Source organism: Lissotriton helveticus, chromosome 5_1 (assembly GCF_964261635.1).
Source record: "Lissotriton helveticus chromosome 5_1, aLisHel1.1, whole genome shotgun sequence".
NCBI classification, from domain to species: Eukaryota; Metazoa; Chordata; class Amphibia; order Caudata; family Salamandridae; genus Lissotriton; species Lissotriton helveticus.
Genome location: NC_136065.1, coordinates 1975922555 through 1975943921, shown reverse-complemented (window position 1 = coordinate 1975943921; position 21367 = coordinate 1975922555). Strand labels below are relative to the sequence as shown.

At 43.6% G+C, this 21367-nt stretch overlaps 1 protein-coding gene across 2 annotated transcripts in view; it reads left to right on the top strand.

Moving 5' to 3' along the window:
- Window positions 1–21367, top strand: part of IKZF3 (IKAROS family zinc finger 3) — a 661121-nt gene that overhangs the window by 471619 nt on the left and 168135 nt on the right. For both annotated transcript variants that reach the window (XM_078645670.1, XM_078645669.1), the window contains exons 5-6: window positions 3650–3817; window positions 8872–8988. In XM_078645670.1, the coding sequence (XP_078501796.1) occupies window positions 3650–3817; window positions 8872–8988 (285 nt within the window). The remainder of the gene's footprint in view (window positions 1–3649; window positions 3818–8871; window positions 8989–21367) is intronic.

Genomic DNA, 21367 nt, shown 5'->3' with positions numbered 1-21367 from the left:
GCTCAGTTAGGCCCCATCTTGTGGAACTCCCTGCCATTGCACATTCGAACTGAAACTAATTACAGTTCCGCAGAGCCACTAAAACCTGGCTCTTTAACCTATAACTCTTTTTGCAGTTGAAACGGAGATTTAATGGAACTTGCCTGTCCAGCGCCGGGAAACCCTTTTTAGGTAGCTGTCGCGCTTAACAAACTCAAATAATAAATAAATAAATAAATTAGACAAGTGGCTGATAAAAGCTCATACTGCGAGTCAAGTACAAAGAGATTTCGGCTTCACTGTCGCTTTTTCAGATGAACAAGGTCTTTGTGTCTAGAAAATCTAGAAAAATCAACCAGATCTATAGTTCCTGGAACTTTTAGGAGCAATACTCAATACCATCAAAGGAGAAGGAGGACAGAGTGTTTACCATTTCTCAGAAATGTCACAAATTACTGAATAACTCAAAGACATCAGTGTGACCAATCTCTTCTCTCTGACTCCATGGCTTTATGCTTTTCTCCAGTCCCCAATGCTCGTCTCTATATGAGACTATTGCAGCAATGCTTGTAAGACCAATGGTTACAACACCACGGCGATTGTGAAGACAAAATACAATTAACTCTCCAAGCTCACCTGTCCCTTCAGTGGAGGCTCAGCAAACACAATCACCTGTGGGCGTGGTGTTCCCGGAGGCCTTGGTCTTTAAAGACGAGGAATCAACGATCTAGAAATACATCTGCAACCTCCTTGAGGTCGTGTTGTGGTGGAGGGGGAAGCATGGAGACTTGTTAGCTACTTTGGGGCCATGTTTCTCAATGTGGTGTGATGGGAGCACTCGGATGATAGAACATAGCAGCCATACCTCTTTGGGCCCTCAGATCAGGTGCACGCAGAAGAGGGCTATGTAGCCAGTGGCGGTCCTATATTTCTAACATGCAAAAATTCAACAATGGCTGGCAGGAAGGGTTGGGACCCTAGAGTCCTTTAGATGTTAGGAATCCACACCATACAAGGACCTTAAGAGACCTGCACTTGATGGGCCCAGGGATGAAGATGAGGATGTATTTATGAGTATTCAATGAAGATTAAAAACAACAAATACAGCTCCAGCAGCCTGGAAACTATAACAAGTGGATTATCTATAGATAGAAGTCCATGAAGCACATTCAACTAGCACTACACGCACGGAACTGTGCGGTAGCTCAGGCAAAAGATGACAAAGTTTGAAAGTTGACACAAGATCTACTAATTTGCAGGGCACTTCCTCTTAGTTCTTTCATTAATTTCCAATACAATGGGCTCGACTAGCCTAAACAGGAAGGGTATGTTGTTCTTCTATATGGAGCAACCTTATTTTTATTTGTTATTTACAGTCCAAATAATTTTTGGGAGCTTTGAAATTGAGATGTTCAGTGTTGGTTGGCTTATTAAAGTGAACTTTCAAGATGTTATTAGATTTTGCTAGTTTGATACTGGGTGAGCTTCAAAAAGATTTTACTCTATGAAAAACACAAGTGATAAAGAATCACGGTTAGAAGTAGGTTATTCTTTCATCCCTATTCATAAATATTTGTATTTTAGAACTGTTGAATTGCATGTGTTAGAACCTGTTCGAGGGCCAGAGGGCAAGCAGGAGCTACTGGATCTCCATCATGGTGGGTGGGGCCATTTTCCACTAGTGCCCAGTGGCTCATACTACTATGGCTCTGTAAACACGTCCAAGTAGGGCAAGCAGTCCGAGGGGTCTTAGGGAAATAGTGTGGGGTGTTGAGACCCAGAGCTCAACAATCACACAGTGGTCACAAAAGGTGAATGTGCAGCTAAGTGCAATTCTTTTTAGAAAAGCAAAGTAGTTTAAAAGCAGTAAAACATAAAAAGGAGTAAAAAGAAGAAGGAACACTATGGGAATGTTTAATACAGGGTATACTGGGTCTCCCAGACAGGTGTGTAGAAAGTCCTAAAACTAGTGCAGGTTCAGACTCATTAGGACAACAGTTTAGCTGCTTCCCTGTATCTGTGTCCCATTGGTTAGTCCATAGAATTCGCCCAGGCAGTTCTGATATAAGCTGCTGATATCACTTGAATGTGCATTAAAAAGATCTGTTTAGAGAGTTTCATAGTCAGCTGTTATGTGCATGAAGAAAGCAGATGGGTTTGTTTGTGGTCACTTGGTCTCTGCAGCCATGCCTCTTTATCTCCGCATGTGAAGGTTGAGTTACAGCGGCCCAGCAAAAACACCTTTGAGACATGGCTCTTCCTGACTACGTCAAAGTCTTCAGGAACAGTGAAGGGCAGCACAGGTCCTCAGGCTTCATTTGTGGCAGGGAACATAGCGGAGAAGAACTTGGTCTTCATTTGGTTATAGAGGTCTAGGAGACTCTCTGGTTCATGTATGTGGGCTTCAGACACACTCCATGTGCATATCTGCTTCTTTCGGCCAATCCTCTCCTAAACTCAGTGGGTGAGTTTCTCCTCCTCAGGTAGACAGCTTGAGATAATGCTCTGTCCTTCTCCTCTCTCAGCACACAGGTTAATTTCCAAGTCTCAGGCACACCCACAGCTTCTCCAGAAGGAAATGCCGCTTTCAGGTGACATACCCTCGCCCCTGGGAGACTGGCTTTCAGTGACACTAGCCCTGAATGACAATCATCAGGTCCTGCCTAGAAACTTCTTCCCCTGTAACAGCTGATCCTGCAAACTCTATACCATTCCTCTGCTATCACCCAGCTGGCAGGGCTTAGAAAGGACTAATCAGCAATCCCCCAAGGGCAGCCCTCCATGCCTTCACAGTTCAGTGTCTAGAGCTACACCTTTCAGCCCAGGAAATCAGGTAATACATTTTCACTGTCTGGGGAAGCCTGTATCAAAACCAGGCCTGGGCGTAGTTCGTGGAGTTTTGCTATGCAAAACTCAGCAAAGTTACAACAAATCTCCGCGAAGTTCCAAGAGTGGCGGAGTGCAGTGCGAACTGCAGTTTGTGCTGGTATTCCTGCCACTCGGGTATAAATTCGCAATTTACCATTCGCGAGCGGGGAAAAAACTCCGCTGCACATCACGAAGTGGAGTTTTCTGCACTCCCCGAACTCCGCGGAATGCGAAGTGCAGAAAACTCCGAGAACGGAGTGAAGTTCACCAACAAGGCCTAATCATAACCTCAAGACCAAGGGCCAATCCACAATGGATACCAGAGCCGATATCATAAATACACTCAGAACTTTAGGCAAGTGGGCTTATAAGTCATCATGCTTTGTTTTTGGAACAGGAAAAAAATACATCCTCTTACTGCTGCCACCACTCAGTGCACAGTGCTCAGTAACATAGACGGTAGTCTTGTGTCGGTCAAGGGGCACACGTAGCCTTTGAGCCAGGATTTGGGGCTCCGTGTAAATTTTCGGTCTTGGGTGCTAGGCCAAAGAAAGTCAAGATACTAGATTCAATTGCAATCAGGGGCTCCAGGGCAGATGTGCACTTCTATCTACCATGAAGAACACATTCCTGTCCCAGCTGCATTGTTTGCCGTAGGGCTTGGTCCTCGTGGCGGCTGTGGATACCATCCCTAAAGTTCCATGTTTTGATTTTCAATACATCTTCAAAGACACATCCTTGGATATCTGCTTTCTTTTCATATATTCACCTGGTTTTATACATTTTCCATTTTTTTCGACAGGGGAACGTCCATTTCAATGCAACCAGTGTGGCGCGTCCTTTACTCAGAAAGGAAACCTGCTTCGCCATGGCAAGCTGCACACCGGAGAAAAACCTTTCAAGTGCCACCTTTGCAGCTACGCCTGTCAGCGGAGAGATGCGCTCTCGGGACATCTGCGGACACATTCAGGTGAGCTTGTGGGTGGAGTTCATGCACAGCCAGTGGGGCTCACCTCAGCAGTCAGCCGGCTCCACAGTAATCAGGCCTGGCCTAAAACTCTACTGGCAATGAACTGAAGGGGTGTGACAACTCACGGAAAATAGCAGACCTCTGCAATGTTGCATCTTTTGTAGATGAAAATGCTTTTTCAACTTGTCTTCTAGCGTCAGATTTCAGAACCCCTGAAATGTTATTTTTTAGAGATATCACCTTTGTGGTAAACAGAGACATAGCGTAAAAAGTTACACGTCCTATGAGTAAAATTGTGCAAGAGAGCACGTTTTTTGCTTACATTTTAATATTCTATTTTATGGACCTTGAATAAGAGAAATTCAAGGACCAACAGGGGAAAAGTGAGGTAAACAGATTAACAAGCGCAATAAAACATGTACAAAGTCCTCACCTCCTGATGCTCCTGCTTTTTGGCATGCTTATTTCAGTAGCCTGCAAAAGGTTTTTTAAATTAATATTTTTATTGGCATATAAATAGCGCAGACGACAACCAGGAGGACTAGTGACTACATCTTAAAGATACAATTTATATGAACACAGATGGCTCCCTTGACAACATCCTTTGAAAACCAGAATATGAACAAAGATTAAAGAGGCAATATAAAGATCAAAAACGTATACATTTGGCAGTGCATTAGAAGGCTATATTAGACGAATTGTATTTTACTTTCTCTGCTGCTTCGAGCTGCTGAGAGATTCCTGGCTATTTTTTTCCCTTCCCCCGTGGTAATGTCTCTCCTCAATTATTGATTGAGTCACAGGCAGTGAAGAGTGCTGGAAGGGTGGAGCCAGTCCCTCAAGCTGTGCCCTAATTGTCACTGAAGGCCTTCAAAACCCGTTGACACGCGCTAAAGCTGCGCACAAAAAAAGCACTATTGTTGTTTGGTGCGCTTTAGCTGCGGATGCTGTATAGGTGTGGCGGGAGAACGCGGACTGTTATTCTCTGCTCCTTCTGGTAAGGTTATTCTCAGCTTATTGACTGACTTGCGGAATAGTGAAGATTGCAGAAGGAGGTGAATCCACTCCCTTAGACTTTGCCATAATTGGCCCTAAAGGGCTTTAAAACCAGCAGCTGGAGCATTGTGGGACGTCTGGCCAGGGGCTAGTGGACAGGGTAGGCTATCCTTTTATTAAATTGAACCAAAAAGTTATGGTTTTCGTTTCTTTCTTTTTATTCTAATTATAAAATGTGTTGTCCCTTAAAGGTGGCAAAGCAACATATGACAGAAAGAGAGACCCTTGATGTGGAGGGCACTCATTTTAGGGTTCCAATTTTTTATCTAACGGACACTCTTCCCCAATAATCTCTTTTTTTACTTTAACTCCCAAACATGAAGTGCGTCTGACATCACAAACGGTAGCAGGATTGGATCCAAGGAAGATCTACTGTCTGGCTCTCTTGTTTCTATACTTTTATCTGTTTCTTGGCATTTGCCTGGAACCAAAATCTTTCTCAACCTAACTCAGGTCCATGCTAAGCAGTCTCCCTGCTTGCACATATCCTCTTCAAGGTGATTTCTGTGACCCTCCCAGCAGGTGAAGGTATAAGAAGGACATTGCTTTTGGTCATTGAGCATTCACACACATCTGCATTGGAACCAGCTGTGTGATTGGTTGGGTTTTAGTGCACACATTAAAAGCTTTTCGCAGCCTCTTTGGGCATTTGGAGTAGCAAGTAATGTAATTTGGGCTGTGCGATGCTCTTGCCATTTTTCAACTCTTCATCAATCCAATTTTTTCTGGTATCTTGTATCATTTTATGTTGATATGTGCGGACACCATTTTATTTTTTTCTAAAGTAGTAATTGAACAGTGAGAGAACGTGGCAAGATTGTTATCCATGATTTACATCACCAATTGATTTATAAACCTGAAACACATGAATTGGGTTTAGGTTGAATAGGTCTGGTTTGTCTATGGATCCTAAGAAGGTGCCAGCTATGCTTGAATGGCCTTTTACTAAGGTGAAGGAAACCCAAAGCTTTCCTGGAGTTCCAGATTGTTATTGTCTATGTATTAAGAATTTTGCACATCTCCCTAGTGAAATTACTTAAGCTGTAGATAAGAAAAATATGATAGGAGGTCTTTGTTGGGATTCTAAAGCTGAAGATGAATGTAATATGCTTAAGACAGGGTTTGCTCAAGTTCCTTTTCTACACCATCCTGACACCAAAAAGAAATTTAGAGTGGGGACTGATGTTTCTGAAAGGGTAATGGGACACGTTGTGTTGCAATTGCAAGATGATGATGGACAAGGGTTTCCTGTTTTTTTTCTCATGTCGTGCCAGAAAGTGAACATGAGAAATGTATTGGTGGGTAACAAGTAACCTTTTGAAGTCTGGACTGAACATAAGAATTCACAACCTCTACAGAAATTGCATTGTGAGAATAGTCACCAAGCTAGATGGTTATTTTTCTTGTGACAATTTTGCCTTATGGTGACATATTCTTAGTTCAAAAAATGTGTTAGCGAATGCTCTATCTCATCTTTCTTCTGAATTATCACTCATTTTTGATCAACCAACTATAGCTTCACCTTATTCTGCTTGTCTTAATCAGTCTTTTTTTAGAGAACGTTAAAGAAGCTCAAGAATGATTTGATCCAAAGAAGCATGAAGGACTTCCTCTTAAGAATCCTCTTACAGGTCATGATGATTTGTACTTCGGCCAACAAGCAATTTTTACAATTACTAAGGATTTTTAGCTTGATGTGGTACATATGTGTCACGATTCAGCTATTTAACCTAAGAGGGAAGTCAGAAACCATGTTGGAGCTTGTTTTCGTTTCTTTTTGTGGCCTTCTTTCATTTGATGTCCAAGAATATGTCAAGTCTTATCCATCGTGCTCATAACTAGTCTTTACATTCCAAACTTTTTGAATATCTTCAAACTTTACTTATAGCTTCAGACCCATAGCATACATTATTTATGATTTCATAACTGATCTCCCATCTTCAGAATTACATCATGTCACAAGTCATTATAGTAAGGGATGATACTTTTTCAAAGAAGTCTAATTTTTCTCTTCTATCTTAATTGCCCGCAGCGGAAAAGAGGGCCTCATGTTTCTGAGATTTTTCTTTTGCCTTCATGGGTTGCCCACCGGGATTCTATTGCCAGGAGCTGGAAAAATGAACTGACCTAACTGTTGCTTCTGGGGCATGGTGGGACACTGGAGGAAGGAGGAGGTACAGTGCTAATTACCTCACATATTACATCACTCATGACATGCGTGTGACATCATTAATAACATCACTGCAACATATTAAATGGCACCATTGATAACAACACTGTGCATGACGGCGGCATGACCTACAGTTACTTTAGTGCACACGTTATAGTTACTTGAGATCATTTTACTGGGTAATTTCAGTGGTTCTGTCCGTTTAAAATGTTATGGGTTAATTGACATTTTCACCCAACTATTACATCCCTTTAACTTTTGTTTTTTCAGTGAACATAATCACATCCCTTTAATCTTTTTTTTGTTTACAGTGAATCTATCTATCTATCTATCTATCTATCTATCTATCTATCTATCTATCTATCTATCTATCTATCTATCTATCTATCTATCTATCTATCGCTCTATCCATATATCTTGCAAGGCGCTCCAGGATCCCCAACATAGGTGGGGCAATTCAATATTTATGCCTTTCATGAGGATTTCTGCCCTTTGTTGTTGGGTGACATAAACCTAATACTGGCTATTCTTGTGACTTAACACTTCAACCTGATTCACAATACTCTGTTCCCCTTCTAATTCTGAAGACGGCGATTGTGGTGATTACTTTGAGGCACGCGGTTGGTAAGATTCAGGTTTTGTTGGTCTGTTTGCTGTTTACTATCTCCTATACTGACAAATTATTTATCTGTACTTGTCCATTGTTTGTTCTTCAGATAGTATCTGTCTTCCATATGGGCCTGCCAAAACTCTTCTTTATTTTCCACTCTTCCCTTCAAGGATCACCTCCATAGGTGGTACCCTAGGTAATCTGTGTCCCACTATGTTGACTGAACAAGGTCACAGTAGGTGGATAATCCATTTTTTCTAGGTTTAACAAGAGCAAATAAAGGTAAAGCAGTGCTAAGCATATTATCTCTCTTGATTACTGTTTGCATTAAGGTCTGCTAGGCATTGGCTAAGAAAAACCCGTCATCTTCTATTCGTTCACACTCTGCAAGGGCTGTGGCAGCATCTACTGCTCTCACTAAGGGCATCCCAGTGGCCGATATTTTCCAGGCAGGCATGTTGTCTTCTTTACATGTCTTTACTAAACATTATTGCCTGGCTTTTCGGGATTGGAGTGATGTATACTTGGTTATGTCTTGATACATGACTTCAGTGGAAGAAGAATCTATCAGAAAACAATATTTTTGGTGGACGGTATATGTTCCAGCAGATTCCTCACTGCCCTCCCACCTCCTCTTCTGAGTAAGTGGCAGTCATAATACGATTTTGAGGTATAGAGTGCTTGCTCTTGCTGTTTTATTGTCTGCAGTAGAAAAGCTATTTCAGTTCCTTTCTGTTGACCTTGGTTGGGTTGGGAGCAAAATGTATTGAGATGACTACAGTGTGCAGGTTGTGGCCTATACTCCTTGGTGTTACCACTTTCTGGACAAGTAAAGGCACAAATTAAGTTGCAGCTCTAGAGACCTGTTGCTTGAGAGAGAGAGAGAGCTCAGGACCTGTGCCGATAAGGTGCAGAAATACAGGAACTGCCATCAGAGCACCAATCAGCGCCTTACAGGTCCCGTATTCCCACATCCTTGGCAAGCAAAGTTGCCGCTGAGGCATCATAGCACCTCCTAGCAGCATTGGAGCACTGTTGTTGAGGAAAAGGTTTGCGTATTCAGTCTAGCGCCTTGGGATATCCATAAGGTGACAGATTCTCACAATGATATAGTACTAGAAATATTATAACCGAATGTAAGTAACTTTTCCTTATGGTCACTAAAGAATATGAACCTTTGCCACACTCCTGTGTAATCAGATCTGTCTGGTTTTACAGTGGAAAAGCCTTTCAAGTGTGAATTCTGTTGTCGCAGCTATAAGCAGAGGAGTTCACTGGAGGAGCACAAGGACCGCTGCCGCCTATACCTACAGAGCGACAACAGTGAGCAGCATGGTAAGCCTGCTTAGTTATACCGCTATAATAGTTCTGTGTGTTGCAGTTCTGTCATGGTTGATGGTGCTGCAAGGTGCCTGGCTCAATGAATCCATATCAGAATGTTAAAGCTGTCCCCTATTGACCCAGGGTTCCATACCAGTGTTATGAGCAGCCACTTGGCAGCACAACTGTTAATGTATACTATGGGCTGGCTGAAGTTATATATGTGTCCATTTCAAATCATTCTTTGGACCCCACAGCCAATATCCAGCACCACATTCTAGTAGCGCCCTGTGCTAGGCAGGCCACCACAGCTTTCTCACTAAGGGGTTTTCAGCCATCCTTCGGGCATGGAAAGGTCAGGCATGGATGGTATGGTGTGGGGTATGTAGGAGGGATGTCTGGGGGCACAAAGGAAAGCTTCATTATAAAGCCTTCTCTCACTCCATACTCTGCGCCTGGCAGCACCTGTTATTTCAGCTTACACTTTGTTGTCTTTGCTCCTTGCCACTTCCTTCCCTTGTCCCAGATCAGTACAGTTTGTGGCTGTTTCTTGGAGCCTTATTGCTAAATCTCATTTCCTCTGTCTTCATGTGATGCAAAGAGATCAAGTCAATTATAAGTCTAGGAAACATACTAATTCTGTAGACCTGTAGTTACAGGTAAGGAGTTTTGCCCTCTCCAGAATTGAATCTTATAAAGATACACATGTTTCAATTAAGGTTTACTTAGCAGTACTAGAGAAATAGAAGTTAGACAGGATTTGAACATTCTGTAAAAAACACAGGTTTTGAAGTACTGCCTTTCCCACTGTCAACTACGCTCTAGATTGTACATCTAGGTACTGGTTTGAGACGAAGAACTGTGCTATGCTCCAGGTTGCCACTCTTCAGATGTATTTCAGAGGTACTCCAGCTGGGAGACCTGTAGTAGCTGTCATGCTTCTGGTAGAGTGAGCTCTGACCACACCAGGTATCCGTCTGCTCATCTAAAGAGAAGCTGTTATGATGCACAACACAATCCATCTTGTAATGAAAGGTCCTTTGCTGAAAAGGAAAAGAGTTGTGATAAGGTACTGTCAAATTGGAACGTAGCTCAGAGAGAAATATAAAAGAACGCCACAAATGAAAGAAAGTAATCACTGACTCCCATCCAAGTCAGCACTCAAAAACGATCATTATCCAGCATAGAACGCCTTATGTGCTGAGCATCTGATGTAGCCATGGAAAATAACATACTGGGTTACCCCGAATAAAGCTAAGAATAAGGGCCTTATTACAGTACGGCGGTCCACGGGACTGGCGGAATCTCAGTGGGGGTCCTACCAACGCCACACTGCGGGCCCCCATCTGCAATATTCTGAGTGTGGGTGGTGAGACCGCCACAGGACCGCTGTGTCTGCCGAGATCCAGGATCCTGCTGCGGTGGCGCAGCAGTCCGGAACAATAATATGCTGGCTTTGCTGCTGTGGCACCGCCGAGCATATTATGAACTGCCTGTCCATCCCCCATTTCATGGCGATGAGCCCACCATGGAAAGGGTGGCAGTGAGACAACTAAGGGAGCCCTAAAAGGGCCTCTGCCACTCCTGGGCTTGAGAGTGCATGCAGGGAGGTACCCCGTTTCCCGCATGGTGTTGGATGCATGATATGGTGCAGGCCACACCATGCAAGAACGTGCTGCAGACGCTGCCTCAGTGGCGGTCTGCTATTAAGGCGGCTCCACCGCGAGACCCCCACAGCAGTGCCTGCATGACCTGGATTCAACTCTGAATCCCACAGGCGGACGCACCGCGGCCTTGGTGCTCCTCCTGCAGATGGAGCGGTGGCAGTGCCGCAGGAGGACCACCCAAGTCGTAATAAGTCCCTAAGTCTTCTGACCTTATACTGCATTGAACTGCCCAGGATGAAACCAGACACATTGGCTGGTACACAGTACCTTATAAACAAATAAATGTGTGCTGGCCAAATGTATGTGAGAATCTTTTACGTATTTACTAATGATTACGGACAGTACAAGGTCAAATCCTTATGAGATCTGTTGAGTTTTGGTAACAAACAAATGAGAAGCAATGAAGCCTCGTTTTACATGTTCAGCAGCTTGGGACCACATTTCTGAGTTTGATTTTCGTATCCGCCAGATTATTTCCGTGCTGGTCTTTCTACTAAATCTAATAATTTCCTGATTCCAAAAGGACATTCTTGTACTACATTGGTAAGAGTTAAGGTGGTACACTGTGGTTGCTTTTTTTCAGTATGCCTGAGCTAGAGTCTGGAAGTCTGAGGGAAAATGATAAACAGAATGTGGTGGAAGCTAAGAGATAGGAACAGATGTAGAGAGAACATAGGAGCTTTACATGAAAGAAAGAATGTACCTCCTACCACAGTGCCTCACAACTGTACAACACACAGATCACATCAGACATACATATTGTGTTGTTAGGCCAGACAAATCAGATGAAATGGTACATATACTGATCAGTATCAGTAAGCGTTAAAAAAATCAACGCAAATCCATGTTTGCTGTAATATTTTTCATAACCGGCACGGATAATACACGCAAAATACATGTATACACATGAAATCTTGCCACCTTCCCCTAGGCGTGTGTAATTTTGTCACAAACCATGAAAACGGGCAACAAACTGCCAGGAAATGATGTTCCATGGAGGAGGACTGTAGACTTTCACTTTCTCTTTCAACCACATTGTTAGTGTCTTTTGGGAGTTATGGAGATGTTGGAAGGTGTCTGCTAGTGTTGGTGTTTTGGAGAGTGTTATGTTTGTAGTGTACTGTCCATACTGTCCTTGTTGAGTTCTGTGTCCCTGTCCATATGTGTTTTTTGTGACTGTCTGACTTTTGTCAGGTGTATGTCTCAGGGGTATCTTTGTAATTTTCCAAAGTTATTAGAAGTTATTTGTGGGTATTTTTTTGTTTGCCTAGGGTCAACTTTGTATTTGGGGATGTTGGGTCAGGGTAGGGAGGGCAGGATGTCGGAGGGGCTTTGGAGCCCTTTCTCTGGCTTGTACAATGTTACCTGCCCATGATGGTAGATGTTGGGGGACATATCCAACAGGGATACAATGTGAAATTTCGGAAAGTGAGATGGGAGCACATCCGGGAGAAAATGCCCAATATGTTTGGTGTGGACAGGACTGTCCAGCAGTGGAAGCACCATTGGCAGGACTGAGTGGGCCATGAGGAGGACCTAATGGATCACATTGGACTCATCGTCAGCAGGCAATGTGGTAAGTACATGACCAACTTTATATCACATCAGAGGATGAATGCACAGTACACTAATTAGGTTGAGCACAACATATATGCACCCCTCATGGAAATTGCCATATGGTAAAAATACATGCCTGCCATGATATACTATGCCACCCCTACATGATTTGGTATTGGTTCACTTCACATGATCAACTGGCTGTGAATATCAGTGAGATACACAATGTGGGTCACCAACATGTCAAAGGTCCTGATAGACCATATAGTGGAAAAACAGATTTGACCTACAAACGTCACGCCTATTGAGGTTTGAGAGCAAATTCATCAATCATGAAACAGTGAGACAGGTTGTAGTATGCTACGTCACTCAGATCGTAGCAGGGATGAAATTGACATGTGTTGTGGGTAAGACAGGCTCAGCAGATTGCAACATGTATTTAACGTGGCACCACACCTGACTGTTACAGTGAATGAAATTGTATCATGAAGCCATCAGTGATGTACCAGAGTCTTGTAAAATGTGATGTCAATGACATTCATTGTACCTTCCATACATTTTCAACAGCTGAAAGACCCTTGATCACACAAGGCGATGTTGATGCATTCATGGATCCATACGCCACTGGTGAGTGATTCCCCTCTACCTTTGGATTGTATATGTTGACATATTCAAGTCATGCCACAGGCCCTGTATGTTATTGTACAGAGTCTGGATGTGCATCACATGAATCTCACCTCTGGTGTGATGATGCTGCATCAAGTCAAGAGCTATGCACATCAGCATCATGTGGTGTCGGAGGCCAGCATTGCCTTCCTGACTTGATGTTGCAACGCCTCATATGATTCACAACAACCTATTTATATACAAGCAAAGAGTCCATAATATTGATGATGTCATTGCCATGTCATAGAGCTGATCACACAACATCCCAAACATCTATGCGCCCTGACATGATTGTGCAAGGGTGCCAGACATGCTGCAGGCAATTTCAATTGCAGACTGTCGTACATGATGATTAGTGTATTCAACTGAACACGTCACACCTGTTTTTGATTATCATTTGCAAAGTGATGTGGCATTCTGACATGAACTAGTGACAAAAACAAACATACAAACTTTTTGTGAATAAACTAAAATGTACTACCATCACCATATGAAGTTTGCCTCCATGGTATCAACTGTATCATCACAAATCAATAATTTGACATAAGCTGTGTCTGTGGGTACTCAGTGCACATTTAATTTGATATGTCATTTAGGAACAATGGACAGACACATATATAATGTATTGTGTGTGATCTGATCCAAAATTCAAAATGAACATGGCTCCTTGACATAGTATAATGTGTAGAGGTCAACTTGTGGGCATTTTGCATGTCCACTGCTACATCAAGTTAAATATGTTTCCTTTGCATGGAATTATTTTTCATATGAATGTATTACAGTTTGAGATATTGAATCATGAGTCCATTATTACAAAACTTTGTACATCACTCCAGCCATATTAGGTACATCCCAGAGTGTACACACTTCAGAAGATACAATTGAGTAATGATTTTGTGTATGAACAAACTTGGAATACATAGACACCCAGCACTAATATGCATGTTGATAATTGTCAAGTCTAATAGCAGTTCCAGTTGACATTGTCAGTTAGTTATCTAAAGAGCAGGTCACATAACCACAATGACAATGTGAGTACGTGTTACAAAGAGGAGAGGATGTAGCCTTATGGCTAGAGCGGTCAATGTTGAAGCTGGGGAACTGGGTTCAAGTCTCGGCAACGTTGCTCAACATCCTGTGATTCTGGGCAAATCACTTAATCTCCCAGTGCCAAAAATTAATGTATCTCCATGCAACAAAACTGGTGCTATGTAAGGCACTCTGATACCTGATATCTTCGGGTCTAGTTCGGGCTATAAAAAAGTCTAAACAAAAAAGACTAATGAAAAAAAGGGCTGACTGACATGATGAAACAACAACAAGTATCACGATAAAACGATGAATTTCCATTTCCTCAAATTTACTACACGACTAACACTGTTGTGATTAGTCACCTGACATAATTGCAGACTGTGCAGGCTACTGTTTTTGTGTAGTTGGAATGGCAGGGTCTGCTATGGGCCTGTTAAACTTCATACTTACTGTACTCCCCCTGTTGGACTCAATTGTTGTTCAGTTGCACAGCTAAATTGCAAACAGCAATTCTACAACTATTGTCACTGCACTCTGTACCTGCTTTGTTCAAGCACAGGAATAACCATGTTCTCATGAACATCTTATTTCTGAATCCTGCTATAATGTGTTTATGATTTGTCAGGTCATGTGTGTTGTTGCATATTTTTTTAATGATGATGTTCATAGAACATATGGCTTATTAGTTTTTTGGTGTGGCAATTATGCATACTGCCATCATGTTTTTGGAGTCAGGAAACATGACATATATTTGTTTTTTTCAGACAACATGTCACCGGAGGAGCATCGGCGGTTTCTCCAGCGTAAGGAACGTTACCTTCATATTAGGCATGTGGCAAAGGGATTCAATGCAATGGCAAAGAGGTTCCGTGAGGAGAGGGCTTCTGGCAGGTGGAAGTCCATACCATAAGGAACAAAGAAAGGTGGACAATGACATGCAACCCTGTTTGCCTCCACAACACACCAGAGCCAGTCCCAGCCAGTACCTGGCCCATCACGATTACATTGTGGCACACAAAGGAAAAGGCCAGCTGTACCAGGACCATCAACAGCTGCTCCACGTGCTGCACCCACCTCTGCGACACAAAGTCTAGCCCCCCCCCTCCACAAAGTGCACAACTGGAGACATCCTCAAGAGCTGCAGGACACAAAGAGAGGTCTGTCCGCACAAAGAGGGAGAGGAGGCTGATGTTCAATTTGAACGTTTGGGTGGCCGGACTTGAACGGGACAATGATGATATTAAGGGCCACCTCATGGAAATTAAAGGGGCCCCGGGGCTCCCCTATTAATATGCAATCAATGTTTTCTGTTTCCCACCATGTAGAGCCCCATGTTTCCTCTCACTTATTTACCATCCTTTTCATAGAAGAATTTGTTATTTGGGGCCAGATGTAGGTAGCCAAATACCTGTCGGTAACGGCCGAAAAACGGTAATTTCGGCCGTTACCGACCGGTATTTGGACATTGAGATGTAGCTCGCCCAAATTTCACAGAATCAGAAAAAATTCGATTTGGTAGATTACCGGCTCGGTAAATAATCCGAATCGGTAATATTACCGAATCGGAAAAATTACTGAATCAGAAAATATACCGAGTCGGTAAATGTTCCGAATCGGTAAAATTACCGAATCGGAAAATATACAGAGTTGGTAAATGTTCCGAATCGGTAAAATTACCGATTCTGAAATTAAGAAATGGAAAAAACAACACCATCGAGATGTAGGTGAACCATAATTTACAGAATTTCACCAAAATTCGGTATTTATGAATCGGTATTTAACATGGATTGTAAGCAGGTGGTAATCAGGTGCAGCCCATAAAAAAGGGCCCCAGAATGCAACACTGGAACCAGAATGGCGACTTTCTACGTCATAGCAAGACGGCTAAGGCTACAGGCAGCAGGTGAAAGGGAATGGAGAAGGGAGGAGCAGGTCTGCAGGCAGAGGATTACACTCTTCCAATTGACAGAGCCAGAGATACTGCAAAGATACAGACTGCACCCCGAAACCATCATGGATCTTATCAGGGACCTGTACCCACTCCTGGAACACCCAAGACCAAGGGCCCACGCCATCCCACCCCATGTGCAGGTGCTCTGTAGCATACACCTCCTTGCATCTGGGAGCTACCAGAGTGTAGTTGCTGCAGTTGGTGGGGTGTCCCAGAGCTGCCTGTCGCGTTGTTTCAGAAAGTTCCTGGATGCCATGATGCAAAGAATGGAGCATTACATCCACTTCCCAGACACTGATGCGGACTTGCTCAGAACCAAGACTGACTTTTACCTCATGGCAAATTTCCCACACGTGATTGGCTGCATTGATGGGACCCACATCCCCATTTGCCCCCCAGCTGCCACTGAGCACATATACAGGAACATGAAGTCCTCACACACAATCAATGTACAAGCAATCTGTGATGCCAAGTACATTATCACTGATATAGTGGCCAGATACCCAGGAAGCACCCACGATTCATACATATTCCAAAATAGTGGGATCTATAGGGGTGCTGCTCCTGCTACTAGGGGTATCTGTGTCCCCAACAACTTCTGCTCCTGTGGTGACTGACTGGTTTGTCAGCAGCACTTCAAGTGTTGTAGTGACTCTCCCCATCCCCCGGGACAGATCAGTACAGCAGTGCACCAGCCCCTCCTGCATCGCAACTGAACGGCGACACATCAGTGAAGTCGCAGTTGCAAGTTGGCGCATTCCCCTTGTCTGCTGGTGCGTACGATGGCTCTCCCTGCGCCTTTGTGCACGGTCCTCTCGTAGTTCCTCACACAGTGTCATCACACACTGATACATGTCCCTGACTCCATCTGCCATGTCCCTCATGCTGTCTGCCATTGATGCTATTCCCTTGTTCATGTCAGTGAAATTTGTGTTCAAAAGGCGCATTTGTCTGTGCACTGCACTTATTCCTTTTGCCTGCAGGCGCTGCACCTTGACCATTGTGGTCTCAAGGCCTTGGAAGACATCCGCATCACGGCCACTGACGTTTGACTCCTGGACCCTACGACTTCTTGTTCCACTGGATCGCCTGACAGGAGTGGATGAATGACATGGTGCACTTCCTGCCATTGGCTGTCTTGACTCCTCACACTCCCTTTCCTCATCGGAGGATGTTTGTAGGATCCTTTGCGGGGGACCCTCATGCCTCACGGGCCTGCAGATGTCTGAGACCTCTGTGTCTGCTGGTGTGTGTGATTGTTGTGACTCATCTTGTGGTGAGTCAAGGAGCACTGGAGATGCTTCAAGGTGCATGGTGTCGTCTGCCTCTGGTGTGTCAGCTGCTTGTGTGCAGGGTGCTGTAGGTCTTGCAGTGCTGGGCCCTGCAACCCTGCCATCTTGCTCACTCCTATCCCTTTGGGGATGTGTCTTCTCCCTCACCTGCAGTGACTTGCGTGATGTCTCCCCCTGTGGACAGATATGGACAGTGTCTTAGTGGTGCTTTCACCGTGTAAATCACTATTAAATAACATTATTATTTCACTATTTCCTGCTCCTCCCATGTCTCTGATTGTATTGTGTGGCATGCCTGTCAACATTTCATGTAGACTGCTCATATGGCTATTCTTATGACTACCACTCCCATAATGCATTGCAGGTGAATACTGAAGTCAGTACTGGATTTCCTCAACTCATAGCCACATTGGGGGAGGGACACAGGCAGGGGGTGTGGGATGATGGACATGTCCCTTACTTTTCTTAGCTGCAGCTCGGGCTGAGCTGTCTGCATCACCAATCCCCACAACGCACTCTTGCTCCAGTGTGGACTCCACAAGCTCTTCCAGGTCCGTGAGAGCAGGTGCCCTGTTCTTCCCTCCTCCTGTAGCATTGGCCTCCTTGCTTCTTGCAGCCAATTTTTTCTTGGTAACGATCCTTAGATCGTACCATCGCTTCTTGAGATCGTCCACTTCCCTGGTGGTCACTCCTATAGCGTGTACTTTGGTCTGGATCCCACGCCAGGTGTTCCTCTTGACAGCCACTGGAACCTGCAGGGACTGCTTCCCAAAGATTTTTGGGTAGTGCTTGACGACCTCCTCCACCAGCACCTGAAGTTCACCAGTGCTGAACTTCATCTTCCTCTTCCTCTCTGCACCTTCCCTCTGAGAGTCTTGGGGATCCATTTGTATGTCCTGCAGGGCTCTGCTTCACACCAGCCTGTCTCTGTGAAACTGCTCTCCTGTGTGATCAGGTACACTGCACCTGCATGGGTGTGGCCACTTCCTGGTTGTGGGGTGGGGTGGATGCACAGGATTGGTCTATTGCTCTGTTGGTTGGCTGAGGGGCGGGGTGGAGGCACGTGATTGGTTGATACATCAACTGCCTGATATTTTGTATCCCCGACTTGGTATTTACCGAATCGGTATTTACCGATTCGGTAAATACCCATGCGGTAGATTCAATGCATTCCTATGGGCCTCCGGGCCCATAGGATTGCATGTGAATTACCGATTCGGTATTTGCCGTATCGGTAAATACCGATTCGGTAAATACCGAGTCGGGGTTTCCGAATTTTACCGAATCAGTATTTTTTACCGATTTTTGACCTACATCTCATTTCCTTTTTCTAAAATACCGATTCGGTAAAAATCGGTATTTTAAAGTCGGTAAAAATGAGTTACCTACATCTGGCCCTAAGTGTTAAGTATAGTTTTAGTTTAGGGCTATTATAGTGTTAGGTGTAGTTAGTTTGTACTTTTTGGATATTCTCTTTTTAGTGCTTTTGATTAAATTTATTTTCCTCAGGGTGGGGGTTTATGTGTTTTTTGGCTTGTTAAAAAAATAAAAAATACAAAAGAATATATATTTGTTTAGTATGTATGTTTAGTTAGTTGATGTATAGGTTAAGATGTGCCGTAAGGGGGGAGGTGGGTTGATGTCTAATATATGTTGTTATGTCCTCGTTTAGTCTTAGGTAAGCTAGTTAGTTTAGGGTAGTTTAATATTAGTACAAGTTAGGTTAGTATAGTTTAGGATTGGTTAATATTAGTCAATATTATTAGTTTAGTTTATTAAGATTGTATATCATTAGTTTAGTTTGTTAAGATTGTATTTTATAAGAATAAATTGCCAATGGTTAATTGTTTGTGCTTCCATTGATTTTTGCTGTGTGGATGTATCCTGTGAATTGACAGTGGATTATGACAGATGCACCCCCCACCGAATCAATTTGAATGTCTACAAATGTAATTACACCATCTTCAAGAGACAGGCTTCCATCAATCTTCATTTGAAATGTGTTTGAACCAAACTGATTGATGTTTAGCTTAACAAAGTTCAGTTATGAAAAGAGTTATGGAGTGGTCTGAGATATATTTATCATATGTGACTATTTGGCAAGTACAGAATTACACAGGATGCACTGTGGCATTGTGCTCGGCATAGCATTGGTTCAATTCTGTAGGTATGGTGTAAAGATACTTTGGGTCATCTTTGATTACACTGGTCCCCACAACAGCTTCACTTTCCACATGGGAGTGCAGGGGATGTATGCTATGCATTATTTACAAGTCACCCTAACGCCTCTTTACATGTTTTTCTACACAGCCTTGTACATTGTGGACAACACTGTAAACAAACTGGCATACAAGTGTTGGGCAAGGGATGTTGTGATGTGCGTTACAGAAAATCTGCGCATGGATTTGAACCAGTAACAGTTTTTGACATATGCTTTCCTACACCATTCCTCTTCTTTCAGCTAGATAGATGCATATGTGACATGTTGAGGGAACTGTCTTTACATGTGTCATGCCACAACTAAGGGTGGGCGGATCTGGCATAGTTCCTCTACACGGAGCTTCACGGTGTCTGAAGAAAACCCAGCTCCGCCAGCGGAGTTTGTGGAATTTGCCTACTCCGTGCTCCGTTGTAAATGTGGAGGTAGGCAAAACTCTGACTCGTGACAGAGTGGAGTTAGCCAGCCCCTCCCCCTCTGAAAGTATATCAAATTTAAAAAATAAGGAACTTACCTGCATGGCTGCCAACTCTCCTGCCTGGCCACTCCCCTTCCTACTCCTCACATCCTTCTTCAATGAAAAAACTCCTACGTTGTACACCTTGTGCATGCCCACGTGCAAGATGTACAACGTAGGGTTTTTTTCATTGAAGAAGGACGTGAGGAGCAGGAAGGAGAGCGGCCAGGCAGGGGAGGTGGCAGCCACATAGGTAAGTGGCTTCTTTTAAAAAAAATATATAATTTGGGAGGGGGAGGTGCTGGCTAACCCCGCTCCGCCACAGAGTCGGAGTTTTGCCTACCTCCATGTTTGCAACGGAGCGCGGAGTAGGCAAATCTCCGCCAACTCCGCTAGCGGAGCGGAATTACCCTCCCAGGGTTAGCCACGACACACATCTATTCAAACATTGTCGACCAAATTGACTATGAGTACTTCTAAGTATATAATTTTAAAATATTTTTTGAGACACTTCATGTGGCTTTACACTGACGTGAATATTGTTCCAAGTCACGATCAGCATCATGGGCATAGAGTATTTTTATGTTGCTGAAACAGTGTTGTCCTACAGACCTGAGAATTGGTAGAGTCACACATGTCCGGCCCTCACAATGCCTATCATGAACAGAGTAAGCATATTCCCTTTGCCAACTGTTCCTTGATTTGTAGTGATTGCTAAACTGACCATGCATTGTTGGCACATTTAAACATAAATGGTCACAGGCAACACACATCTTAGTGACTCAATTATTTTTTATTTACATGTGCATTAACTGAGGTAGCAGACTGGCCCAGTTATTTGTGCAACAACACCCCATTGTATGAATGCCGAGTGGAGGGCCAGACAGAGTCCTTGGGGGAGAAATGTGTCCAGAAACATGAGGCAGAGTTTAGTCAGCAGGCTGATTGTAGTGTCATTAGGTACAATGCCAAAATTGGCAGTCCATATTAAAGTCAAAGGTGAGTGTAGCAGAGTCATTCAGAGGACAGTGGAAGCTGATGTTCCAAGGCATGATGGAAGGCACTGTTCCAAGTAGAAACAGTCCATTTGACAGAGATGAATGCTACTCCTGACTTTTTCGCAAGATTGTTGATTCATCAACATCTTCCTCCTCTGTTGTGTTTTTGCCTCCTGTATGCGTGATGGAGAACTAGCTAAAGCACTGTCAGGCTGTGACACATCAGGGGGGTAAGATGGGGATGTTGAAGGTGCAGCAGCATTCATCTGTACCAAATGTTGAGACAGCACTGCAGTGATAATAATCTGCAGGCCTTGCAAGACTCCAGCAACATCTCTGTGGTATGCAGCCATGACTGCCAAGTGTGAAGCCTTTATCCGCTCCAAATTCTCTTGTATGTGACACTCTTACACTTTAATCTTTGATGAGCAAGGTCAATGTTTTTGGGACGCTTACGCTTAGTGTAATATTGGAAGTCATGGTATGAGTTTGGTGTACCCGTTGTCATTTTCAGGACTAGACACATATCTTATTTTTCGCTCTTAGACAACAGCTA